The sequence below is a fragment of the Pelobates fuscus genome, chromosome 13 (genome assembly GCF_036172605.1).
Source record: "Pelobates fuscus isolate aPelFus1 chromosome 13, aPelFus1.pri, whole genome shotgun sequence".
Classification (NCBI taxonomy): domain Eukaryota; kingdom Metazoa; phylum Chordata; class Amphibia; order Anura; family Pelobatidae; genus Pelobates; species Pelobates fuscus.
Window position 1 is genome coordinate 107,378,198 of NC_086329.1, and position 26,445 is coordinate 107,404,642.

Below are 26,445 nucleotides of genomic sequence, written 5' to 3' on the forward strand. Positions count from 1 at the left end.
TGTGTGTAATACAGAGACAAGCATCGGTCTACGTATAGTACAGATACTGCGCTGTGTGTAATACAGACAAGCATCGCTCTGCGTATAGTACAGATACTGCGCTGTGTGTAATACAGAGACATGCATCGCTCTGCGTATAGTACAGATACTGCGCTGTGTGTAATACAGAGACAAGCATCGGTCTACGTATAGTACAGATACTGCGCTGTGTGTAATACAGAGACATGCATCGCTCTGCGTATAGTACAGATACTGCGCTGTGTGTAATACAGAGACACGCATCGCTCTGCGTATAGTACAGATACTGCGCTGTGTGTAATACAGAGACACGCATCGCTCTGCGTATAGTACAGATACTGCGCTGTGTGTAATACAGAGACATGCATCGCTCTGTGTATAGTACAGATACTGCGCTGTGTGTAATACAGAGACACGCATCGCTCTGTGTATAGTACAGATACTGCGCTGTGTGTAATACAGAGACACGCATCGCTCTGTGTATAGTACAGATACTGCGCTGTGTGTAATACAGACATGCATCGCTCTGCGTATAGTACAGATACTGCGCTGTGTGTAATACAGAGACACGCATCGCTCTGCGTATAGTACAGATACTGCGCTGTGTGTAATACAGAGACACGCATCGCTCTGTGTATAGTACAGATACTGCGCTGTGTGTAATACAGAGACACGCATCGCTCTGTGTATAGTACAGATACTGCGCTGTGTGTAATACAGAGACACGCATCGCTCTGCGTATAGTACAGATACTGCGCTGTGTGTAATACAGAGACACGCATCGCTCTGCGTATAGTACAGATACTGCGCTGTGTGTAATACAGAGACACGCATCGCTCTGCGTATAGTACAGATACTGCGCTGTGTGTAATACAGAGACATGCATCGCTCTGCGTATAGTACAGATACTGCGCTGTGTGTAATACAGAGACAAGCATTGCTCTGCGTATAGTACAGATACTGCGCTGTGTGTAATACAGACAAGCATCGCTCTGCGTATAGTACAGATACTGCGCTGTGTGTAATACAGAGACATGCATCGCTCTGCGTATAGTACAGATACTGCGCTGTGTGTAATACAGAGACAAGCATCGGTCTACGTATAGTACAGATACTGCGCTGTGTGTAATACAGAGACATGCATCGCTCTGCGTATAGTACAGATACTGCGCTGTGTGTAATACAGAGACACGCATCGCTCTGCGTATAGTACAGATACTGCGCTGTGTGTAATACAGAGACACGCATCGCTCTGCGTATAGTACAGATACTGCGCTGTGTGTAATACAGAGACATGCATCGCTTTGTGTTCAGAGCATTCAGGAGTGAGGCTTAATCGATTCTTCAGAGGGGTAAAGCACTCTGCTGGCTGTCAGTGATGGGAAAAGTAACATCTTCTGTACTGATGTAGTTTGGCAGCGCTGCCTGAGGGTAATGGAAATTGGAAAATGAACCGTCCCAGATGGAATATCTCAGATATGGAGGGATTGGCTTAGATTGATGGGTGTTGCTGTGTTACAGTGGGGGAGGGGTGGTTGCTGTGGGGAGAGCAGACTAGATGAGACATGTTGGCAAGCTCCCCCCAGCCCTCAACATCTTGATCTGATCCACATCTTTTAATCTGAACACAGTGACCTACATTCCCACCGGCAGCCCAGGGTGTGAGATACAGCACCCCCATCCACCACTGAGAATGGCCATCCCCTTCACACCTTGTCAGCCATCCCGGCCAAAACACCAACATAACTGTAACCTTTATATTGTGTCCTGTCCAATAACACACTATACCTGTAACATCCTGTATATTGTGTCCTGTCCAATAACACACTATACCTGTAACATCCTTTATATTGTGTCCTGTCCAATAACACACTATACCTGTAACATCCTTTATATTGTGTCCTGTCCAATAACACACTATACCTGTAACATCCTTTATATTGTGTCCTGTCCAATAACACAATATACCTGTAACATCCTTTATATTGTGTCCTGTCCAATAACACGCTATACCTGTAACATCCTTTATATTGTGTCCTGTCCAATAACACGCTATACCTGTGACATCCTTTATATTGTGTCCTGTCCAATAACACACTATACCTGTAACATCCTTTATATTGTGTCCTGTCCAATAACACACTATACCTGTAACATCCTTTATATTGTGTCCTGTCCAAGAACACACTATACCTGTAACATCCTTTATATTGTGTCCTGTCCAATAACACGCTATACCTGTAACATCCTTTATATTGTGTCCTGTCCAATAACACACTATACCTGTAACATCCTTTATATTGTGTCCTGTCCAATAACACACTATACCTGTAACATCCTTTATATTGTGTCCTGTCCAATAACACGCTATACCTGTAACATCCTTTATATTGTGTCCTGTCCAATAACACACTATACCTGTGACATCCTTTATATTGTGTCCTGTCCAATAACACACTATACCTGTAACATCCTTTATATTGTGTCCTGTCCAATAACACGCTATACCTGTAACATCCTTTATATTGTGTCCTGTCCAATAACACACTATACCTGTAACATCCTTTATATTGTGTCCTGTCCAATAACACACTATACCTGTAACATCCTTTATATTGTGTCCTGTCCAATAACACGCTATACCTGTAACATCCTTTATATTGTGTCCTGTCCAATAACACACTATACCTGTAACATCCTTTATATTGTGTCCTGTCCAATAACACGCTATACCTGTAACATCCTTTATATTGTGTCCTGTCCAATAACACACTATACCTGTAACATCCTTTATATTGTGTCCTGTCCAATAACACCCTATACCTGTAACATCCTTTATATTGTGTCCTGTCCAATAACACGCTATACCTGTAACATCCCTTATATTGTGTCCTGTCCAATAACACGCTATACCTGTAACATCCTTTATATTGTGTCCTGTCCAATAACACGCTATACCTGTAACACCCTTTATATTGTGTCCTGTCCAATAACACACTATACCTGTAACATCCTTTATATTGTGTCCTGTCCAATAACACGCTATACCTGTAACATCCTTTATATTGTGTCCTGTCCAATAACACACTATACCTGTAACATCCTTTATATTGTGTCCTGTCCAATAACACACTATACCTGTAACATCCTTTATATTGTGTCCTGTCCAATAACACACTATACCTGTAACATCCTTTATATTGTGTCCTGTCCAATAACACACTATACCTGTAACATCCTTTATATTGTGTCCTGTCCAATAACACACTATACCTGTAACATCCTTTATATTGTGTCCTGTCCAATAACACGCTATACCTGTAACATCCTTTATATTGTGTCCTGTCCAATAACACACTATACCTGTAACATCCTTTATATTGTGTGCAGGTGACCGGCTTCCTCTGTATTGAGAATAAGAGCTCGGGACACACTGCATGTCATTAGAGGGACAATGGCCGCACACCTTGTGTGATAATTACAGAAACCTGCAGCACCTGGACACTCTCTGTCACAGGAAACACCAATCAGTTCATTTAATTGGGCAGAAACTGGGGCTCAGTGTGGCTCCCACTAACAACCCCTCTCTGCCAATTGTCTTATACAGGGGGAGTAAGACAGGATTCCCCCATATACCTTAAATTATTATTAGATTATAAAGCACCACCAAGTTCCATTGCGCCATACAATGGGTGGACTAACTTACAAGTATTTGTAACCAGAAAAGTTGGACACACAGAGGGCCTGCTCAGTGAGTTTACATGTTAGAGGGAGTGGGGTATAGTGACACAGTAACAGAGGGATTGAGGGCCTGCTCAGTGAGTTTACATGTTAGAGGGAGTGGGGTATAGTGACACAGTAACAGAGGGATTGAGGGCCCTGCTCAGTGAGTTTACATGTTACAGGGAGTGGGGTATAGTGACACAGTAACAGAGGGATTGAGGGCCTGCTCAGTGAGTTTACATGCTAGAGGGAGTGGGGTATAGTGACACAGTAACAGAGGGATTGAGGGCCCTGCTCAGTGAGTTTACATGTTAGAGGGAGTGGGGTATAGTGACACAGTAACAGAGGGATTGAGGGCCTGCTCAGTGAGTTTACATGTTAGAGGGAGTGGGGTATAGTGACACAGTAACAGAGGGATTGAGGGCCCTGCTCAGTGAGTTTACATGTTACAGGGAGTGGGGTATAGTGACACAGTAACAGAGGGATTGAGGGCCCTGCTCAGTGAGTTTACATGTTAGAGGGGGTGGGGTATAGTGACACAGTAACAGAGGGATTGAGGGCCCTGCTCAGTGAGTTTACATGTTAGAGGGAGTGGGGTATAGTGACACAGTAACAGAGGGATTGAGGGCCCTGCTCAGTGAGTTTACATGTAAGAGGGAGTGGGGTATAGTGACACAGTAACAGAGGGATTGAGGGCCCTGCTCAGTGAGTTTACATGTTAGAGGGGGTGGGGTATAGTGACACAGTAACAGAGGGATTGAGGGCCCTGCTCAGTGAGTTTACATGTTAGAGAGAGTGGGTATAGTGACACAGTAACAGAGGGATTGAGGCCCTGCTCAGTGAGTTTACATGTTAGAGGGAGTGCGGTATAGTGACAGTAACAGAGGGATTGATGCCCTGCTCAGTGAGTTTACAAGTTAGAGGGAGTGGGGTATAGTGACACAGTAACAGAGGGATTGAGGGCCTGCTCAGTGAGTTTACATGTTAGAGGGAGTGGGGTATAGTGACACAGTAACAGAGGGATTGAGGGCCTGCTCAGTGAGTTTACATGTTAGAGGGAGTGGGGTATAGTGACACAGTAACAGAGGGATTGAGGGCCCTGCTCAGTGAGTTTACATGTTAGAGGGAGTGGGGTATAGTGACAGTAACAGAGGGATTGAGGGCCCTGCTCAGTGAGTTTACATGTTAGAGGGAGTGGGGTATAGTGACAGTAACAGAGGGATTGAGGGCCCTGCTCAGTGAGTTTACATGTTAGAGGGAGTGGGGTATAGTGACACAGTAACAGAGGGATTGAGGGCCTGCTCAGTGAGTTTATATGTTAGAGGGAGTGGGGTATAGTGACACAGTAACAGAGGGATTGAGGGCCCTGCTCAGTGAGTTTACATGTTAGAGGGAGTGGGGTATAGTGACACAGTAACAGAGGGATTGAGGGCCCTGCTCAGTGAGTTTACATGTTAGAGGGAGTGGGGTATAGTGACACAGTAACAGAGGGATTGAGGGCCCTGCTCAGTGAGTTTACATGTTAGAGGGAGTGGGGTATAGTGACACAGTAACAGAGGGATTGAGGGCCTGCTCAGTGAGTTTACATGTTAGAGGGAGTGGGGTATAGTGACACAGTAACAGAGGGATTGAGGGCCCTGCTCAGTGAGTTTACATGTTACAGGGAGTGGGGTATAGTGACACAGTAACAGAGGGATTGAGGGCCCTGCTCAGTGAGTTTACATGTTAGAGGGAGTGGGGTATAGTGACACAGTAACAGAGGGATTGAGGGCCCTGCTCAGTGAGTTTACATGTTAGAGGGGGTGGGGTATAGTGACACAGTAACAGAGGGATTGAGGGCCCTGCTCAGTGAGTTTACATGTTAGAGGGAGTGGGGTATAGTGACACAGTAACAGAGGGATTGAGGGCCCTGCTCAGTGAGTTTACATGTAAGAGGGAGTGGGGTATAGTGACACAGTAACAGAGGGATTGAGGGCCCTGCTCAGTGAGTTTACATGTTAGAGGGGGTGGGGTATAGTGACACAGTAACAGAGGGATTGAGGGCTCTGCTCAGTGAGTTTACATGTTAGAGAGAGTGGGTATAGTGACACAGTAACAGAGGGATTGAGGCCCTGCTCAGTGAGTTTACATGTTAGAGGGAGTGCGGTATAGTGACAGTAACAGAGGGATTGATGCCCTGCTCAGTGAGTTTACAAGTTAGAGGGAGTGGGGTATAGTGACACAGTAACAGAGGGATTGAGGGCCTGCTCAGTGAGTTTACAAGTTAGAGGGAGTGGGGTATAGTGACACAGTAACAGAGGGATTGAGGGCCTGCTCAGTGAGTTTACATGTTAGAGGGAGTGGGGTATAGTGACACAGTAACAGAGGGATTGAGGGCCTGCTCAGTGAGTTTACATGTTAGAGGGAGTGGGGTATAGTGACACAGTAACAGAGGGATTGAGGGCCTGCTCAGTGAGTTTACATGTTAGAGGGAGTGGGGTATAGTGACACAGTAACAGAGGGATTGAGGGCCTGCTCAGTGAGTTTACATGTTAGAGGGAGTGGGGTATAGTGACACAGTAACAGAGGGATTGAGGGCCCTGCTCAGTGAGTTTACATGTTAGAGGGAGTGGGGTATAGTGACAGTAACAGAGGGATTGAGGGCCCTGCTCAGTGAGTTTACATGTTAGAGGGAGTGGGGTATAGTGACAGTAACAGAGGGATTGAGGGCCCTGCTCAGTGAGTTTACATGTTAGAGGGAGTGGGGTATAGTGACAGTAACAGAGGGATTGAGGGCCCTGCTCAGTGAGTTTACATGTTAGAGGGAGTGGGGTATAGTGACACAGTAACAGAGGGATTGAGGGCCTGCTCAGTGAGTTTATATGTTAGAGGGAGTGGGGTATAGTGACACAGTAACAGAGGGATTGAGGGCCCTGCTCAGTGAGTTTACATGTTAGAGGGAGTGGGGTATAGTGACACAGTAACAGAGGGATTGAGGGCCCTGCTCAGTGAGTTTACATGTTAGAGGGAGTGGGGTATAGTGACACAGTAACAGAGGGATTGAGGGCCCTGCTCAGTGAGTTTACATGTTAGAGGGAGTGGGGTATAGTGACACAGTAACAGAGGGATTGAGGGCCCTGCTCAGTGAGTTTACATGTTAGAGGGAGTGGGGTATAGTGACACAGTAACAGAGGGATTTAGGGCCCTGCTCAGTGAGCTTACATGCTAGAGGGAGTGGGGTATAGTGACAGAGGAACAGGGGGATTGAGGGCCCTGCTCAGTGAGTTTAAATGTTAGAGGGAGTCGGGTATAGTGACACAGTAACAGAGGGATTGAGGGCCTGCTCAGTGAGTTTACATGTTAGAGGGAGTGAGGTATAGTGACACAGTAACAGAGGGATTGAGGGCCCTGCTCAGTGAGTTTACATGTTAGAGGGAGTGGGGTATAGTGACACAGTAACAGAGGGATTGAGGGCCCTGCTCAGTGAGTTTACATGCTAGAGGGAGTGGGGTATAGTGACACAGTAACAGAGGGATTGAGGGCCTGCTCAGTGAGTTTACATGTTAGAGGGAGTGGGGTATAGTGACACAGTAACAGAGGGATTGAGGCCCTGCTCAGTGAGGTTACATGTTAGAGGGAGTGGCACAATCCCTAGTGACACAGTAACATAGGGATTTAGGGCCTGCTCAGTGAGTTTACATGCTAGAGGGAGTGGGGTATAGTGACACAGTAACAGAGGGATTGAGGGCCTGCTCAGTGAGTTTACATGTTAGAGGGAGTGGGGTATAGTGACACAGTAACAGAGGGATTGAGGGGCCTGCTCAGTGAGTTTACATGTTAGAGGGAGTGGGGTATAGTGACACAGTAACAGAGGGATTGAGGGCCCTGCTCAGTGAGGTTACATGCTAGAGGGAGTGGGGTATAGTGACAGTAACAGAGGGATTGGGGGCCCTGCTCAGTGAGTTTACATGTTAGAGGGAGTGGGGTATAATGACACAGTAACAGAAGGATTGAGGATGTTAGAGGGAGTGGGGTTTAGTGACAGTAAAAGAGGGATTGAGGGCCCTACACAATGAGCTTACCTGCTAGAGCAAGCATGTCAAGGGACATCTTTGCGGCCTGGCGAGCCGCGATTACATGCTCAGTGTTATAGCAGAGTAGGCACCTGCTTTCCCCACGTTGCAGGTGCCTACTCTGCTAAAACGTACCCAGCCCGGGGAGGAGGGCCAGCGAGGGAGCTCAGTGTTCCTGCGCCTCACTGCTCCCTCGCGCGTGCCGTAATTTGACATCATATTCCGGCATCACTAGACAGCGCAAGGGAGCAATGAGGAGCAGATAGAAGTACCCCAGGGAGATGCCCCACATCAGCTCCAAAAAGTTAGGCAGCAATAAAGTAAAGTATGTGTGTGTGTGTAAGTGTGTGTCTGTCAGTGAGTGTGTCTGTCAGCGAGCGTGAGTGTGTGTGTGTGTGTCAGTCAGTGTGTGTGTTTGTAAGTGTGTGTCTGTCAGCGAGTGTGTGTGTGTGTGGGTCAGTGTTGCATTGGCTGCGACTGGACAGTGGAGTACCTGGAGTTACGCAACGCCAGTCACATTCCAACGTGACATTAACGTGCTCCACCTTCACAGGGTTTCAAGAAGTAGCGGGAGGCTCAGATTTGGCACAGGGTGTGGACAGCGCCATTTGGGGTATACCTGAGGCCGGAATCTTTCCTGGCAGTGGCAATGTGAGTGGAGTCTGCTCGTTGGCTAGAGTGGGAGGACTGGGATTTAGTATAGAGGGGCACTGTTTTTTGTTTTGTTTTTTTTTTTAACTGTAATTTCTATGAAAATGTAAGTTTTTTTTGGGGGGGGGGTTTGCGGCCCACATAAACTTAAACCTTGTTTATGTGGTCCGTGCTAGACATTGAGTTTGACATGCTTGTGCTAGAGGGAGTGAGGTAAAGTGGCAATAGAGGTAAGGGTCTCTCTATGCACCATAACCACTACAGCATACATCCAAACAGTCCCTAGGTCAGGTGCTGTCCCATGCTGCCTCTGGTGTGCCTTCTCTGGCATCCCCAGAGACAATCCCCATAAAGAACACTAGGACAACATCATTACTCTATTATAAGGAAAAACTGAGCACCATAACCACTACAGCAAACTACAAGGAGTGCCATGGTGCCCCATATTGCAGGTGGTAAAGCCATTTGAGCAGATTAGCATCGTACCTGAGGTCTGCCAAGCGCAGCTCCCAGGCTCCACTACTGAACGGAGAGACATAAGATCCTAAGCAGGAGACTCCATTATCTGATCTGAGTTAAGCCCTATATAGTGCAGCTCATTGGCTGAGAGTGTCAGCTGATCTATTAGCCAATGAGCTGAGCCCTGTCCTGCCAGACTTAGCTCAGACACAGCACCAAGCTCTCTGGTGGGAGTAGTGCAGGCAGGGATGGGTTTGCAGCGCCTCTGGTAATACGTTAACATGTTCGACTACGCAACAAGGCACTCCTGTCACCATAACCACTACAGCACATTTTGTGGTTAAGGTCCTTGTAATAAGTTATTTCAATTAATACAATTGCACATTTCGTACCGTTCAGATGCTCATAATATATTTCCCAGCATGCCCCTGGCCAACTCACATCCTGATTGGTTGCTCATATTGGGTCTAAATTTTTATCATTTTGTCTCCAACGCCGGCTGATGTCTGTGTGGGAGGAGCAAAGCACGAACCTGCGCTGAAAGACAAAATAAGTGAGAGAAGGGGCTTTCAATCCCTCCTCCACCACATGATGGAGGCAGGCACTATAGTTCCCCTTTAATGTCAACATATGCCAGAATAAACTTGCATTTTATGAACATCCAAAAATAGAGGTTGTTCCCTTCCCTCTGAAGGGAATCCGTTAAAAATTGTTATTAAATGATTTGATTACTTACATTTGGGGGCACCAGTGCACCCTGTTACACAATAATCACTACAGCTGTATGTAGTGGCTATGGTGCTTGAACTGTTCCTTTAAATAAATAGCAGATCAGTTGTGGGGAGATACATGGACTCTTCTGGTATAACTTGCATTTTTGATTATATTCAAACACGGTATTGAACAAGAAAATAATGATTTAGCCCTTGATGCTGGTTGGAAACGTACCGGGGGTTATTCTATAAAATGTCAATACACATTAGTGGCATCAACAAAAAAAATCTTAGATCCATGGAACTGCCTCAGGGAAAGTCAGGATACATTCTATAAGCTGGGGCACAGCAGGGTCCTGTCTCTACCTTGCTATTAACAGATACTGGGCCTGCTCCCATTATTACCCATACTGCATTGCTAATTGTTAAAGGGACACTACAACTTCCTGATGTGATTAGCACATTCCCCATACATTAAGAGAAATCGGCACTTTGCAAATGGGTTTAGTGAGATCGCAGAAACTAAGCAGAGATTTACATGTCAATGCAGTTGGCTTCCTTGTGACATCAATCCTTTGCAGAATGAATAGGGCACCCAATTGTGTGTGAACGTTCTATCATACATCCCAAGAATCCTAGATCTGAGGGGACAGTCCTGAATTGTAACATGTGCACTGCAGCCCCAGGCTGTTTTATAACATGCTGGGAAATAAACTTCCAAAAAAGAGTTCTGCGCATGTGCAGACCCACCTGGCATTAACTCAATGAAGACCAGCCAGGTTAACGCACAGCGAAAATCAGTTATATGAGACAGCTACGGATTCTAATAACTGGCTTTACAAAAACTCACATTGACGGCTAACTCCATATTGGAATCCAAGAAATGCCAATAATTAAATTGTTTATTTAAATTAATCCATTTGTATAATCCACATTTTATATTTACTGAAATCATATATTGTTATTATCCACTTGGTGGCCAGCAAACAAACGCTTCATTCTGTTACATGGTGTAGATTTGGGAGAATCAGGTCAACTTATTTTGTGCATTTTGCCTTCTGTCATATTCATCAGATTTTATTCTATATCCACTAAATAGTGAATTACATTACCATTTCAAAATAGATGAATATTGAAAACTCAATCTCCCCCTTCCCCGAACCGGCTACCTTTGTCTATAGTCAGCTCTATAGTTTAATTCCCCACAGTCTCTCCTTGATTAATAAACTTCTTCATGAAATCAGACACAGAGGGCAGCGGTTTGATAAATCTGCACGTTTCGTATATACAATAATTCTTTAAATTTAATACATTAATTTTCTTTTCAATAACTACAGCTTTTCAAAAACAAAAAACAAAAAAACACCAACAAAAAGAAGCCAAAACAGACACAGCCTTCACAAAAGACGAGGAGGTGATAGTGTTTTTTCGGAGGAGGGTTGGTCCAGTTGGAGCTGTGAAGAACGATATTTGCGCGTTTTGGATGTGCATTCCATATTTTCTCAGCTGATGGCCGATACGGTAGTTAGGGTGAGATAGGCGTTATTAACATGGAGTGGACGTTCAAACTCGCTATACACAGCAGATCCCAGCAAGGAAGTGTTGGATGACACAATGACTTGTGTCCTTTATCGTCTGACCGAGGACCGCGCTGCCCCCAGCGAACCTTCTGACGCTCGGCTCTGGATTCCCGCGACATTAACTTCGTCCAGAAAACTAGAAGATCAAATAGAGAGAGAAATGCATTTATAAAGTGTCTGGCAGAGCCTCTCCGCAGCTCAGACACAGCAAGTGCTACATCTCCTTTTATTACATTTGGTCAAATACCTTCTCAACCGCTACAAACAAATAACCTTGAGCTTAACCCCCACAACTGCTGCTACAACTACTATCTAGTGGAAGCAGTCCGTTTTTGCACAATTAACAAAAGGCTACGCAGTTTTTGCACAATTAACAAAAGGGCTACGCAGAAGCAACAGATCAACATATACATAAAAAAAAATAGAAAAACGCAAAAGAAGAAAAGTGTATTTGTGGAAAAGATACCAAGTTAAAGGCTTACTCCAAGACCATGCGCAGTTCAGTGGTTTGAAATGTTAATGGTGCCTGGAGTTTTTCTGTGCAGCGCTTTGCAGAGTCTAGCTAGCTCAAAACAAAAGGTGTCTGTGCCCCCGCCTGTCACCCATGGCGGACGTCCCCAGTGTTACTACACTACCTGCGTCACCTACTGGCAGCTTCACGAACGCCCTAAAAGATAGGTTTGCATTTTGGCTGTCAATCTGTAACAGAATCTGGGAGCGAGTCGGACTTCTTTAAAGAGGTTGTTTTTATAAATGAGTATCTATAGGAGTGTTATGTTTAACACAGCATCTCATTTGTGTTAGGGTTACATGGGAAGAGTTTGAGGAATATGTTGGACACAATTACAATTCTTTATATAATGTGAATAAGTCCGGAGGCAAAGCCTAGTGTTCAATATCTTTAAACTTCAGTCACTATAGCTAGTTAGACTCCCCAAAAAGGCTCATCTGACTGCACATTCCGACCAGCCTTCATCCCATTTTTCTCATTTCCAGTGAGGTTAGAATGTGGGGAGTCCAGTCCTGCACCCAGGGCCGGATTAAGAGCCCAGTGGGCCTGGTGCTGATAATTATGATGGGCCTAATTACAAAATCTTATTGACCAAAAACACTAAAACAGTCCTACCTCCTAAGCGTCATGTATCTGATGGAGATGATGCTGTAGGGAAACTCATAGGATGCAACTATGAGAAAACACATACCCTTTGCTAATCTCATGCTTTCATCTTTCAAGTAAACCCATACCCCCTAACAGCAGTGTCCAGTAAAGCAGGAAGTCTATGGATGCGGTAAAAGGGTGGGCTACTGACACAAATCACATAACCAGAACGTCCGAAAGGGCGAACATACACAAAAAGGGGGAATGTCTGTGTCCCTATGTCTCCCAGTCCCTTAGTGTTTGTGTCCTCATGTCTCCCAGTGTCCCCATGTCACTAGGGAACATTGAGAGACATTGGGACACTGGGAGACATGGGGACACAGATACTAGGGAACACTGGGAGACCTGGGAAATCTGAGACTCTTGGGGACACTGGGTGACAGACACGAGGGGACACAGGGAGACATGGGGCACTGAAATACTGTGATATATAGGGGACACTGGAGACTTGATAAAAACCTGGGTACAGGTCAAAATGTTGTGGTGTCCAATAAACCTGCTTAAAGCTATCACAGTGAGTGCCTGAGATTTTTTTCTTTTATACTAGGGGACACTGAGACACTACGGGCACAGAGACACTCCGGGCATAGAGACACTACAGGCACAGAGACACTATGGGCACTGAGAGACATGGGGCACTGAGACACTGATACATAGGGGACACTGATACATAGGGGACATTGGAGACTTGATAAAGACCTGGGTACAGGTCGAAACGTTGCGGTGTCCAATAAACCTGCCTAAATCTATCACATTGAGTGCCTGAGATTTTTTCTTTTATACTAGGGGACACTGAGACACTAGGAGACATGGGGACACAGAGACATTGGGAGACTAGGGGACTTTGGGAGTCTAGGGAACACTGAGACACTAGGGACACTGGCACACTACAGACACTGAGAGACACCAGGGACACATGGCGATACTGAGATACTAGGGACACTGGCTGGGAGACATGGGAACACTGCCATGTCTCCTATGTCTCAGTCGCCCAGTGTCCCCATGTCTCCCTGTGTCTCCATGCCTCTCAGTGTCCCCATGTCGCCCAGTGTCCCCTAGTGTTTGTATCCCCATGTCTCCCAGTGTCCCTTTGAGTCTGTGTCCTCATGTCTCCATGTGTCCTGATGTCACTAGGACACTAGGGGACACTTAGAGACATGGGGACACTGGGAGACATGGGGACACTGGGACACTAGGGACAGTGGCTGGGAGACATGGGGACACAGACTAGGGGCCACTGGGAGACATGGGGCCACTGTGTCCCTAGTGTCTCAGGGTCATGGGCATCCGAATGGGGGGGTAAAGGGGGTACTTGGCCCCCCCGGATTTTTCATCTTGTGCTGCTATTTTTCGTTTTAGTGTGAGAATACAGTGCAATACCCGCGCTGGCCAGTAGGTGGCGCTGTGAATGGAGAAAGGCAGGAAGCTACAGCTTATCCCTGCCTCTCTCTCATGACTGAAACCGCAGGGGAGCAGCACAGAGGCAGCCTACAGAGCAGGTAAGTGAGGGATGGGGGGTGGGGGAGACCACATAGAGGAAGGTAAAGTAGAAGGAGCAGAAAGGTTCTGCAAGGGGCAGGAGGGGCCAGCAAGGAATAGAAAGGGGCAGCAAGAAGCAGGAAGGGGTCGAAAGGTTTTCAAGGAACAGGAGGGTAAAGTAGAAGGAGCAGCAAGGAGCAGGAGGGGTCAGCAAGGAGCAGAAAGGGTCTGCAAGAGGCAGGAGGGGTCAGCAAGGAATAGGAAGGGGCAGCAGGAAGGGGTAGGGACGGTCTGCAAGGAGTAGGAAGGGTCTGCAAGGAGCAAGAGGGGTCAGCAAGGAGTAGGAAGAGGCAGCAAGGAGTAGGAAGAGGCAGCAAGGAGCAGGAAGGGACAGCAAGGAGCAGGAAGGGACAGCAAGGAGCAGGAAGGGACAGCAAGGAGCAGGAAGGGACAGCAAGGAGCAGGAAGGGACAGCAAGGAGCAGGAAGGGGCAGCAAGGAGCAGGAAGGGGCAGCAAGGAGTAGGAAGAGGCAGCAAGGAGTAGGAAGAGGGAGCAGGGAGGGTCTGCAAGGAGCAGGAAGGGGCAGCAAGGAGCAGGAAGGGGCAGGAAGAATCAGAAGGAACAGAAAGGATCAGCAAGGGGCTGCAAGAAGCTGGAAGGGGCAGAAAGAAGCAGGAAGGGCAGTAAGAAGCAGGAAGGGTATGCAAGAAGCAGAAGGGCGCAAAATAAGCAGAAAGTAGCAGAAAGGTAAAGGAGCAGAAGGAGCCTCAGAAGGCAAAGAAGACTGTGTCAAATGAAGGAGAAGAAAATGAGATTGGAGCACTTCATTCTGGACACCACATCATTAGGCGTTGGTACCTGGGCCTGGCAGGGAAACTTTGGACCTTCTCATCTCCCCAGGTAAAAACAAACAATGTCAGTGTTAATGTGTTCACTTTTATTTACTGAGTGTCAGGAAACACAGAGGGCTGCTGGGTAGGGGTGCCGCTGATTGGCTAGATGGGTCAGCTAGCACTCTAAGCCAATCAGTAGCTCCCCATTCATAAAAACGTAAAACATTTTTATGAATCGGGAACTAGCGATTGGCTTAGAGGGTCAGCTGACCACTCTAGCCAATCTGCAGCACCCGTGCCTGACGTCAATCTGCACTTCCTGACACTCTGTTTCAGAAGTTGAATACCACTGAGCGACCTGGAGATCTGGAGCTGAAGGAAGCCTTTGGGGGTAAACCATTTGAGAGCGGTTTAACCCCTTCAAAGAAAGAGCACCCAGGGGCCTCCTTGCATCACATCATTTTCATTTAGATAAAGTTGTTATGGTGACCAGAATGTTCCTGTAATTTGATGAAAGGAACACTATAGTGTAAGGAATACAAACATATATTCCTGACACCATAGTTGTGAAAACGCTATTCACCCTGGCTTTATGTGAAAATGACTATGCTCCTTCCCTTTCATGACACTGTCAAAAAGGGGCCAAGCATGGATGTCATTACAATTATGTCCCCCCTCCCCCCCGGAAAAATTCCTGCGGACGTCCATGCTCAGGGTCCCCATGTTACCCAGTGTCCCAATGTCTCAGCGTCCCCATGTCTCGGAGCTGCTGTCTGGACTCTCTGTGCAGAACTGGTCCCCGCGGATCAGTGAGTAAAGAGATGCAGGGAGGGAGATGCCGTAACTTCTTATCACTGCCTCTCTCCACACAAACAGCGACCCCTACTGGCCGGCGCTGGTATTGCAGAATAAACTATGTTTATACTGAGACACACATTTGTATTGCCGGTATTACTGCAATACCGGCACCGGCTAGGCAGCCTCAAATACCTGAGAAATACTTCTGAGAAATACCTGGCAACCCTAAGAAATACATAAGAAATACCTGGCAACCCTAAGAGTAGTGTGTAAAAAAAAAAAAAAAAATGTAAAAAAAAAAAAATTTTTTTTTTTTTTTTTTTTTTTAAAACCAATGGGCCTATTCCATGGGCCTGGGCCTGGAGCTGCAGCTCCATCAGCCCCTATGTTAATCCGGCCCTGCCTGCACCCCATTACATTGTAGTGAATTGACTCCGTAACGGACAATTTTCAGTACGCTAAAGGAAATCTGTGAGCTAACTCGGCCAATAAGGAGATTTACAAACCTGATGATAATCCGACATATTAGCTTTGCTGCTTAACACGATGGCTAATTTCTCTGCTAAATTACCCCCCACTTAATCTCAGCTGCTGATTCCACTGATATGAATAATTTTACAATGAATTTGGAGATTGACAGAACCAAATAGAAGCTCATTTAGAACTATTTTACTACAATCTACAAGACCGCAAGGGAAAACAATCAAAGGATTAACCCCTTAAGGACCAAACTTCTGGAATAAAAGGGAATCATGACATGTCACACATGTCATGTGTCCTTAAGGGGTTAAAAGGAACAACTTGGATACAGCTCAATCTGGGACACTAAGGAAGAGGGGGGGTAACCCCTAGTGAAAATAGGGAAAGAAGAAGTAAGGGTAGTGTACCAGTGTAAAAGGTACTGGGGATACCTTAAGAGGTATTGAAAATGGGCTGAAATATCAGTAAAAGGCTTAGAGAAATTGAAAACAAAAAAATTATTTATTATATATTGTATAAAAATAGCAATCACCCGGAGTGTAAACACACAAACTAAATAAATGGTGGAAACCTAAGATGAAAATAAATAACAAATATAGTAAATGAAAAACATGGCTTGATAGCTTATAATAAGAGGATTCTAAGTTGCACTATATATATATATGTCTTATGCACTGGAGCACACGTCTGCTCACCAGGAGGTGATGTCTAGTACACATTATAGGAGGAAAGCTGAAATAGTATCAAATAATGCCTAAAAAAAAAAAAAAGGAGATGTTATGTCATGCCTAAGAATGAAGAGCCTAACTAACAATGCAATAGCATAGGCTCAGTAATAGGTATAGCTGAAAGAATGTATCGGATCAACTGAGCTGTTCGGTAGCACTTTGTATCAAAATAGGAACTAACCGTAAACTGAACTGTTAGGAAGCGCTTGGTATCAGATTGAAACTAACAGTAGACCTCAGTGATCTCAAAGTAGTTCGTAGTTAATGCTGACAATAGGCTTAATTAAAAAAAGCACGTTAGTATATTGTGCTCAAAAAGTAGGGCAGAAATATAATGATTGCGAATAATAGAAAAAATATAGTTGAGAATGATAATTATGAATTCGCTATGTATAGATAGCCCGCCCGTGCCTTCGAGGTTAGGTTACAGTTAGTTATACTGGGTGGGTTTATATTATTAAAGGGACACTCCAGGCTCCCACACATGTTAGATGCACTGTGTAGGTTAGGTTACAGTTAGTTATACTGGGTGGGTTTATATTATTAAAGGGACACTCCAGGCTCCCACACACGTTAGATGCACTGTGTAGGTTAGGTTACAGTTAGTTATACTGGGTGGGTTTATATTATTAAAGGGACATTCCAGGCTCCCACACACGTTAGATGCACTGTGTAGGTTAGGTTACAGTTAGTTATACTGGGTGGGTTTATATTATTAAAGGGACACTCCAGGCTCCCACACACGTTAGGTTACAGTTAGTTATACTGGGTGGGTTTATATTATTAAAAGGACACTCCAGGCTCCCACACACGTTAGATGCACTGTGTAGGTTAGGTTACAGTTAGTTATACTGGGTGGGTTTATATTATTAAAGGGACACTCCAGGCTCCCACACACGTTAGGTGCACTGTGTAGGTTAGGTTACAGTTAGTTATACTGGGTGTGTTTATATTATTAAAGGGACACTCCAGGCTCCCACACACGTTAGGTGCACTGTGTAGGTTAGGTTACAGTTAGTTATACTGGGTGGGTTTATATCATTAAAGGGACACTCCAGGCTCCCACACACGTTAGATGCACTGTGTAGGTTAGGTTACAGTTAGTTATACTGGGTGGGTTTATATTATTAAAGGGACACTCAGTGGTGTATCCTGGTTTTGTGCTGCCCTAGGCAGGACAAAACTCAGGCGCCCCCCTCCCGCCCACGCCACCCCCATCCAACCCTTCCCCGGGCCCCCACCACCCCCACCCTTCCCGCCCCGCCTTCTAAATACACACACACACATTCACTTACAGATACGCATACACTAGCTAACAGAAACACACACACACTTACAGACACACTCACTAACAGACACACACTCACTAGCAGATACACACACACTCACACTAACAGACACACACACGCACTAACTGACATACACACTATCAGACATACATACACACACACACTAACAGACATACACACACACTATCAGACATACACACACACACACACACACTAACAGACATACACACACACACACTAACAGACACACAGACACACACACACACACACACTAACAGACACACACACACTAACAGACATACACACACACACTAACAGACATACACACACACACACTAACAGACATACACACACACACTAACAGACATACACACACTACCAGACATACACACACACTACCAGACATACACACACACTACCAGACATACACACACACACACACACACTAACAGACATACACACACACACACTAACAGACATACACACACACACACACACTAACAGACATACACTAACAGACATACACAGACACACTAACAGACAGACACACACACACTAACAGACATACACAGACACACACACACACACACTAACAGACATACACAGACACTAACAGACAGACACACACACTAACAGACAGACAGACTAACAGACAGACACACACACAGACATTCACACACACACACACACACACACACAGACACAGACATTCACACACACACACACATACTCACTCACTCACATATTTAACACATTTTTATTTTAAATTTACCCCCCCCCCAGCCTCCTTACCTTTGGGAATGCTGGGGGGGGTCCTATTTCTCCCTGGTGGTCCAGTGGCTGCTGGGCAGTGCTGGCGGGCGGGCGGCCGGCGAGGGAGCACTTCCTCTGAGCTGTCTGCTCAGCTCCCTCGCGCGCCGCACAGTGAGGCTGGGAGGCGGAGCCGGAATATGACGTCATATTCCGGCTCCCAGCCTCACTGTGCGGCGCGCGAGGGAGCTGAGCAGACAGCTCAGAGGAAGTGCTCCCTCGCCGGCCGCCCGCCCGCCCGCACGCACTGCCCAGCAGACCGCCCAGACAGCATGTCAGTTAGCCGCAAGGCTAACAAGGCATTTGCCCTGGGCGTTTGGGGGCGGCTTTTTTTGCCGCCCCCTGGAAAATGCCGCCCAAGGCAAATGCCTTGTTTGCCTCGCGGCTAATACGCCCCTGGGGACACTCCAGGCTCCCACACACGTTAGATGCACTGTGTAGGTTAGGTTACAGTTATACTGGGTGAGTTTATATTATTAAAGGGACATTCCAGGCTCCCACACACGTTAGGTGCACTGTGTAGGTTAGGTTACAGTTAGTTATACTGGGTGGGTTTATATTATTAAAGGGACACTCCAGGCTCCCACACACGTTAGATGCACTGTGTAGGTTAGGTTACAGTTATACTGGGCGAGTTTATATTATTAAAGGGACATTCCAGGCTCCCACACACGTTAGGTGCACTGTGTAGGTTAGGTTACAGTTAGTTATACTGGGTGGGTTTATATTATTAAAGGGACACTCCAGGCTCCCACACACGTTAGATGCACTGTGTAGGTTAGGTTACAGTTATACTGGGTGAGTTTATATTATTAAAGGGACATTCCAGGCTCCCACACACGTTAGATGCACTGTGTAGGTTAGGTTACAGTTATACTGGGTGGGTTTATATTATTAAAGGGACACTCCAGGCTCCCACACACGTTAGATGCACTGTGTAGGTTAGGTTACAGTTATACTGGGTGGGTTTATAATATTAAAGGGACACTCCAGGCTCCCACACACGTTAGATGCACTGTGTAGGTTAGGTTACAGTTAGTTATACTGGGTGGGTTTATATTATTAAAGGGACACTCCAGGCTCCCACACACGTTAGATGCACTGTGTAGGATAGGTTACAGTTAGTTATACTGGGTGGGTTTATATTATTAAAGGGACACTCCAGGCTCCCACACACGTTAGATGCACTGTGTAGGTTAGGTTACAGTTAGTTATACTGGGTGGGTTTATATTATTAAAGGGACACTCCAGGCTCCCACACACGTTAGATGCACTGTGTAGGATAGGTTACAGTTAGTTATACTGGGTGGGTTTATATTATTAAAGGGAAACTCCAGGCTCCCACACACGTTAGGTGCACTGTGTAGGTTAGGTTACAGTTAGTTATACTGGGTGGGTTTATATTATTAAAGGGAAACTCCAGGCTCCCACACACGTTAGGTGCACTGTGTAGGTTAGGTTACAGTTAGTTATACTGGGTGGGTTTATATTATTAAAGGGACACTCCAGGCTCCCACACACGTTAGGTACACTGTGTAGGTTAGGTTACAGTAAGTTATACTGGGTGGGTTTATATTATTAAAGGGACACTCCAGGCTCCCACACACGTTAGATGCACTGTGTAGGTTAGGTTACAGTTAGTTATACTGGGTGAGTTTATATTATTAAAGGGACACTCCAGGCTCCCACACACGTTAGATGCACTGTGTAGGTTAGGTTACAGTAAGTTATACTGGGTGGGTTTATATTATTAAAGGGACACTCCAGGCTCCCACATACATTAGATGCACTGTGTAGGTTAGGTTACAGTTAGTTATACTGGGTGTGTTTATATTATTAAAGGGGGACTCCAGGCTCCCACACACGTTAGGTTCACTGTGTAGGTTAGGTTACAGTTAGTTATACTGGGTGGGTTTATAATAATAAAGGAACACTCCAGGCTCCCACACACGTTAGATGCACTGTGTAGGTTAGGTTACAGTTAGTTATACTGGGTGGGTTTATATTATTAAAGGGACACTCCAGGCTCCCACACACATTAGATGCACTGTGTAGGTTAGGTTACAGTTAGTTATACTGGGTGGGTTTATATTATTAAAGGGACACTCCAGGCTCCCACACACGTTAGCTGCACTGTGTAGGCTAGGATACAGTTGGTTATAGTAGACTATTTTTTTATTTGTTTAAGTCCACCTTTCCTGTAGGAATTTCCTTTTTTGTTCCATAATTACAGCTGTACAGGATGTGATGAATTCCAAAACAGAAAATTGACATTTTATTTGACCGGCCCAGAAACGTGTTTTTTTTCTTACCTACCACACCAAATAAATGTTACTAGTTCTATCTGTGTCACCGAGCACAGATCTCTCCACTCCTGGCTTTGTGTGCCAATCTATATGACACAATACGTGACAATGCTTAGAACCTGTGATGGTGACATGGAACAGCATGCACGTGTTGGTCAGACTGATGGCGTAATCTGGGCTCTAAATAACAATCCGGCTGAGGGATTAGAAAGTTCTTATAAGGGCAGCTTGGGTTATTAAGAGCTGAAATCCCCTTGTTTTTCATGGGATCTAAATACTAATCTCGTGGGCAGGGGGCAGCGCTGTCAAAGATAGCTCCTAATGAGGAGGACTGTGAGGGGTTAAACCAGCAATGGTTAAAATGTGCTCCGTGTTAGAATGAAGGGAGTCAGACATGTTCCAGATTAAAATATCACTAAATCACTAGGAATCATTGTCCACAATAGCCACAGTGAACAAGGAGCTGGCATGGAAAACTTTCCACTACAATTATTTTAGCCGAAAAATCGCAATAAAGTTCTCTAGAAGTTATTGTTTAGAGAATAAACTCCAAACTTGTAAAAATAGTTGATTTCCAGCTTTTAACCCCCGATCTTTAACGCAATCTCTGTGTGCTTTGGAATGCATTGTAGTAACCTTTAAAGGGTTAATAATGGCTCCTGGAAGGTTAACTAATCTCCATGCAAATGGCAGCACAGGAGCCGGCTGTGGATATAAATTATTCAGCCACGTTTCTGCCGGTCACCTGATATTACAGCTGAGATCACATAATGAATCTCATTACCTGCACCACTCTAGGTTCTCAATGGCTGCAAAGCATCGTGGGAGATGTAGTTTGTACCATCTGCCTAACAGAATGGAGACTTGCCAAGTGCCCCCAACACAAAGCAATCTGACATTCCTCCAGCAATGTATAGAAATTATACACAAACCAGGTCCACCCCCCCACTCTGTTATTGGGGGTCCTGGAAATCTCACTTATTTGTTTTTAAGGTAGATTGGTCATAGTATTAGACCCTTCCTAGTTACTAGTCCTGCTTGGTTTCCCCATCCACAAGCCATTCTGCCCAGAATCATTTCTGGGATTTGTAGTTTAGCTACTGGCAGACAGCTGAACTGCAACTCCCACAATCCACTGCTGTGCAGCCTCTCAATAATGCAGCTGATGACATCACATGCAGTTATCTTATTGAAGTGGGAGAATTGATGGGCAGTTAATGGCATCACAAGAACACAGACACTCAGATCAGTCATTTCGTCTCTTTAACACATTTAACCCTTTGTTTCTATCCAGGACCGGACAATATAACCAAATGTAAGGATGCCATCTGCCCTCTATGTGAGAAGCTGTGCCAGTCTGCTGAGTGTTCTATAATTTCACTCCAAGACACCAGGTGCAGGCTGTGTTTCCTGTATGGAGCGGACCCTGTAAGGCGATGCCTCCCTTTCTCTGAACAGAACTGATGACAAGACTGTAAAATGACACCGTGCTGCTCCACGGCATTGGTTACATGGCACAATTTGCCCGTTTGAACTCCTAGCACCTTACGAAGAGTCCTCTGGAAACGCCAGTTGGGTTACTCCTGTGTCAGCCAGTGCAGTGGGAGACCCAAGGCGCTGTGGGTAACAGCTATAAGAAGGAACCAATCCTGGATCTAAGAACAGGTTATCACAAACTCAGTGTAAAACGGCCACTCACATAAACACTCAGATCTGTTTATCCTACTTCCTTCCTCCTAAATACGCTTTACTGGCATTAAATACGGTGCTGGGAATGATAGAGAATAGGTATGAGAATTGTATATCATATAATAGCTTAGTTAGAAAAATGTTTCGACTTTAAAATGACCAATATACATTTAAAGGACCAAGCACCATAACCACTACAGTGTGCTTTGGAGCTAGTCAAAACCATTATCTGAACAGTCTCACTTAACTGGTATGCGTCAGGCGCTGCTCCCTGCACCCTGGTATCTGGACGCTACTGGTAACACCGCTCACTGCAGCCTGGTATCTGGACGCTACTGGTAACACCGCTCACTGCAGCCTGGTATCTGGACGCTACTGGTAACACCGCTCACTGCAGCCTGGTATCTGGACGCTACTGGTAACACCGCTGCCTGCAGCCTGGTAAGCTTAATGCTACTGGTAACACCGCTGCCTGCAGCCTGGCAAGCTGAACGCTACTGGTACAAGCTTCTGTTAACCAAAGAGCGAGCCCTGCACTGCTAGGCTTAGCTCCAGAAAGCTAAAAGGGCCTTCAAGTGAATAAACCCTAGGACAAGTCTGACTTTAACACATTATTGTGCAGCTTCACATGAAGGTATTACAAACTACTGTATTATGCCATGCTTTAAGCTATCTTTCATAAAGTTGTCAGACATTTATTTCCTTTAAAAGGGGCACTATAGTCATCAAAACAACTTAAAAAAGCAGTTTTTGGGTGTAGATCATGCCCTTTAGGAGTTAAATCACTTTATTTTTGCTGTACTAGCCACACCTCCTGACTAATACAGCCTACAAGAAAAAAACAAAACTTTAATTTCCAATCAGATCTTGCAGGGCAATGTGATTTTACTTTAATTAACAGAGAAAATAGGAAATACTAAATTAAACAGACTGTGCAATAAAGGAAGTACAAACATTAGATGACTCTTTACAGGAAGTGTTTATGGAAGGCTGTGTAAGTCACATGCAGGGAGGTGTGGCTAGGGCTGCAAAAACAAAGTGGTTTAACTCCTAAATGGCAGAAAATTGATCAGTGATTTAAAAAAGTTTTTATTGTTTTAAGTGTCCTTTAATGTGTATTCATTATGATCTTTAATAAAAATTTAAAACATTAAACTGAGCAGAACCCCCTCAAGGAAACATTTTCCAATAAAACATGAATTTCTATTAAAAACTTTCCACAGTCTACAGTTTTCTAATAAATTATATTTATATGCAATAAAGAACCATAACCACTATGGCACGCTATGATTGGAGTGAGGGGAGTTTCCTAGTACCCCTTCATTGTAAGTAGTTAAACGGTTTGACCTCTCACCACGGGTCCGCTCCCTGTATGCACTACTTCCAACAGAGCTAGAATCTCCGAGCTAAACCTGGGGGTAGCAGAGATCAGCTGACTCTCAGAGCTAGTCTCGCATGGCTGGGTTTGGCTCAGGTAGTTACCGGAAGCTCCTGCTCTCCTTTATCAGTAGTGGAGATGGCGGGCAGGGCCCATCCTAAAACGGATTACTTCAATTGGAATGGGTACCAGAACACTCCTAGCACCATAACCACTACAGCACATTCTAATGGTTATGGTGCTTGGCGTGTTGCTTTCAAGAAGGAACCACTTCATATCAATGCCATGGCTATAGTGTTAAGTCCACCAGCACCTCCCTACTTTTAAGTGTTAAAATAGGTTTGGAATAGATTAATACTGAAATGGTGCAGTAGAAGTATTTGCTTGAGGAGCAGTGACTGGCTGAGATAGGCCTGGCCGTCCATAGCGAAAAATGCTTTTAGAAAAAACAAACAAACAAAAAAACTACACCTGGGGGAACACCACTTAAATGTTAAACAGCTATTACGCCTGTCCTGAAGGGGGATCATGGGATTTGTAGTTCAGACTCAAGCAGCAGATCCTTCACACTAGCTGATCAGCTGACTGGCCCAATGAGCTGGTGGCGGTCATTCTGTCAGTTTTACGAACATACCATTGATGGGATTCTGGAGACATTGTAATAAACCAAGAGACTGAGGTCAGGCCTCCTGAACCCCAAGAGTCCTTTGTGTTCCCATAATACCCGTTTCAGGGTTAACGATAAAAAAAAATTAAAGTAAAAGATGCTCACGTTAAGGATTAGCGGTCTATTAATTATAAGGCAGTACCTGACCATGGATGCCATGCAGCTACCAGCACCTATCACAAGGTAACACCAAGTCTTCCAACCCTAAAGCTGGCTCTCATTCCACCCATACATCGATATTGGTATCAATCACACCTTCTCGGCTCTTCCAGTAGGAGCAATCTATCACCGGAATCATCTGCTCTGTATCTGCCTGTTGGAGGGTGTTCACTCCCAGTGAGTTATAGGACATGCTTCACAACAGCCACTCCCAGCGCATCAACTGATGGCAGAGCCCATCAGCCACTCACCTCTTTGTATTGTGAATTGTTGTCCCACCTAACACAATGCGGACTCCCGGTGTTGTTCGATTAAGGTTATAGACTGTAAAAGCCTCCTCGTACGTTGCACCACCGACAATAAACACAATGATGTCTTGAGGTCTGTAGATTAGAAGGCATAAGAACAGATATGTATAAAAAGAACAATTGCAGACCACCAATAGTAAATGGTTAATGCAATCACAAATGTTGTATCAAAAATAACTTAACTTATAGGTACAAACAGTACATAGTATAGATGTATCGACAGATAGGGATTTTGGGATATCACTGAAGTGCCTAAAATAAAGGACAAAAAACGTAGTGCAATATTGTCTGAAACCAGTTAGATATAAGGTGTAAAAACACTTGGAATTTGTGAGTGTAATGTTACACCTTATATCTAACTGGTTTCAGACAATATTGCACTACGTTTTTTGTCCTTTATTTTAGGCACTTCAGTGATATCCCAAAATCCCTATCTGTCGATACATAAGAACAGATATATCTATCAATAAAAACATTAGCAACATCAGAAGCACAATATTTTTAAACATACGATGTAACAAAACAATTGGGTCAGAGTCTTGGTCGACTAAAATTGCTGGAGTTCTTCTGCCTTCTGAAATAGTCATTTTATGGGATTGTTAATATTATGTTGACTTACCCAGTAGAGTTAACGTGTTATGAGAAATCAACACCTCTTTATTATTCGGCTAGGCGCCTCCATCTTAGCTCCCTGTCAATCATTGTTATAGTATAGTGAGGAGATCACCCTTCTACAATGTAATGTGTGCCTGGCTGTGCCAGGATTAGACTGGATATAATTATATACACACACACACACAATATAAGTCTCACATGAAAGAAGGTTAAAGGTATTTGGCCTCATTAATATGCCGTCATTTTTTACATGCTCAAATCGGTATCGGTTTTTCCATATAGTAAATACAAGTATTGCAGAAAGCTGAACCATAAGCCGGCCTCTTTAGCCAGGCCCCCTCACTCCAGAATGTATGTACACGGCTCATTCCCTGACCGTGTATAATAATCTGTATTAGGATAGGAAATATATCACTACCGGTTTGCCATTTCTCAGTCAGCAGACAGGTTGTGAATTAAAAGCCGCTCACTCAGTGCTGTTGGGGCTAGACGGTGTACTTGCATTTGATAAAGAAGTCTTTCTGGCATGGCAACAGGAAAGTACAGGCCA

General features: G+C 45.0%; 1 protein-coding gene across 1 annotated transcript in view; it reads right to left on the reverse strand.

Moving 5' to 3' along the window:
• Nucleotides 1-10,491: 10,491 nt before the first annotated feature.
• Nucleotides 10,492-26,445, reverse strand: part of VPS45 (vacuolar protein sorting 45 homolog) — a 54,443-nt gene continuing 38,489 nt past the window's right edge. Inside the window, exons 14-15 of the mRNA XM_063439538.1 lie at nucleotides 25,224-25,355; nucleotides 10,492-11,332 (exon numbers count right to left, since the gene is read on the reverse strand). Coding sequence (XP_063295608.1) covers nucleotides 11,245-11,332; nucleotides 25,224-25,355 — 220 coding nt within the window. The 3' untranslated portion in view covers nucleotides 10,492-11,244. The remainder of the gene's footprint in view (nucleotides 11,333-25,223; nucleotides 25,356-26,445) is intronic.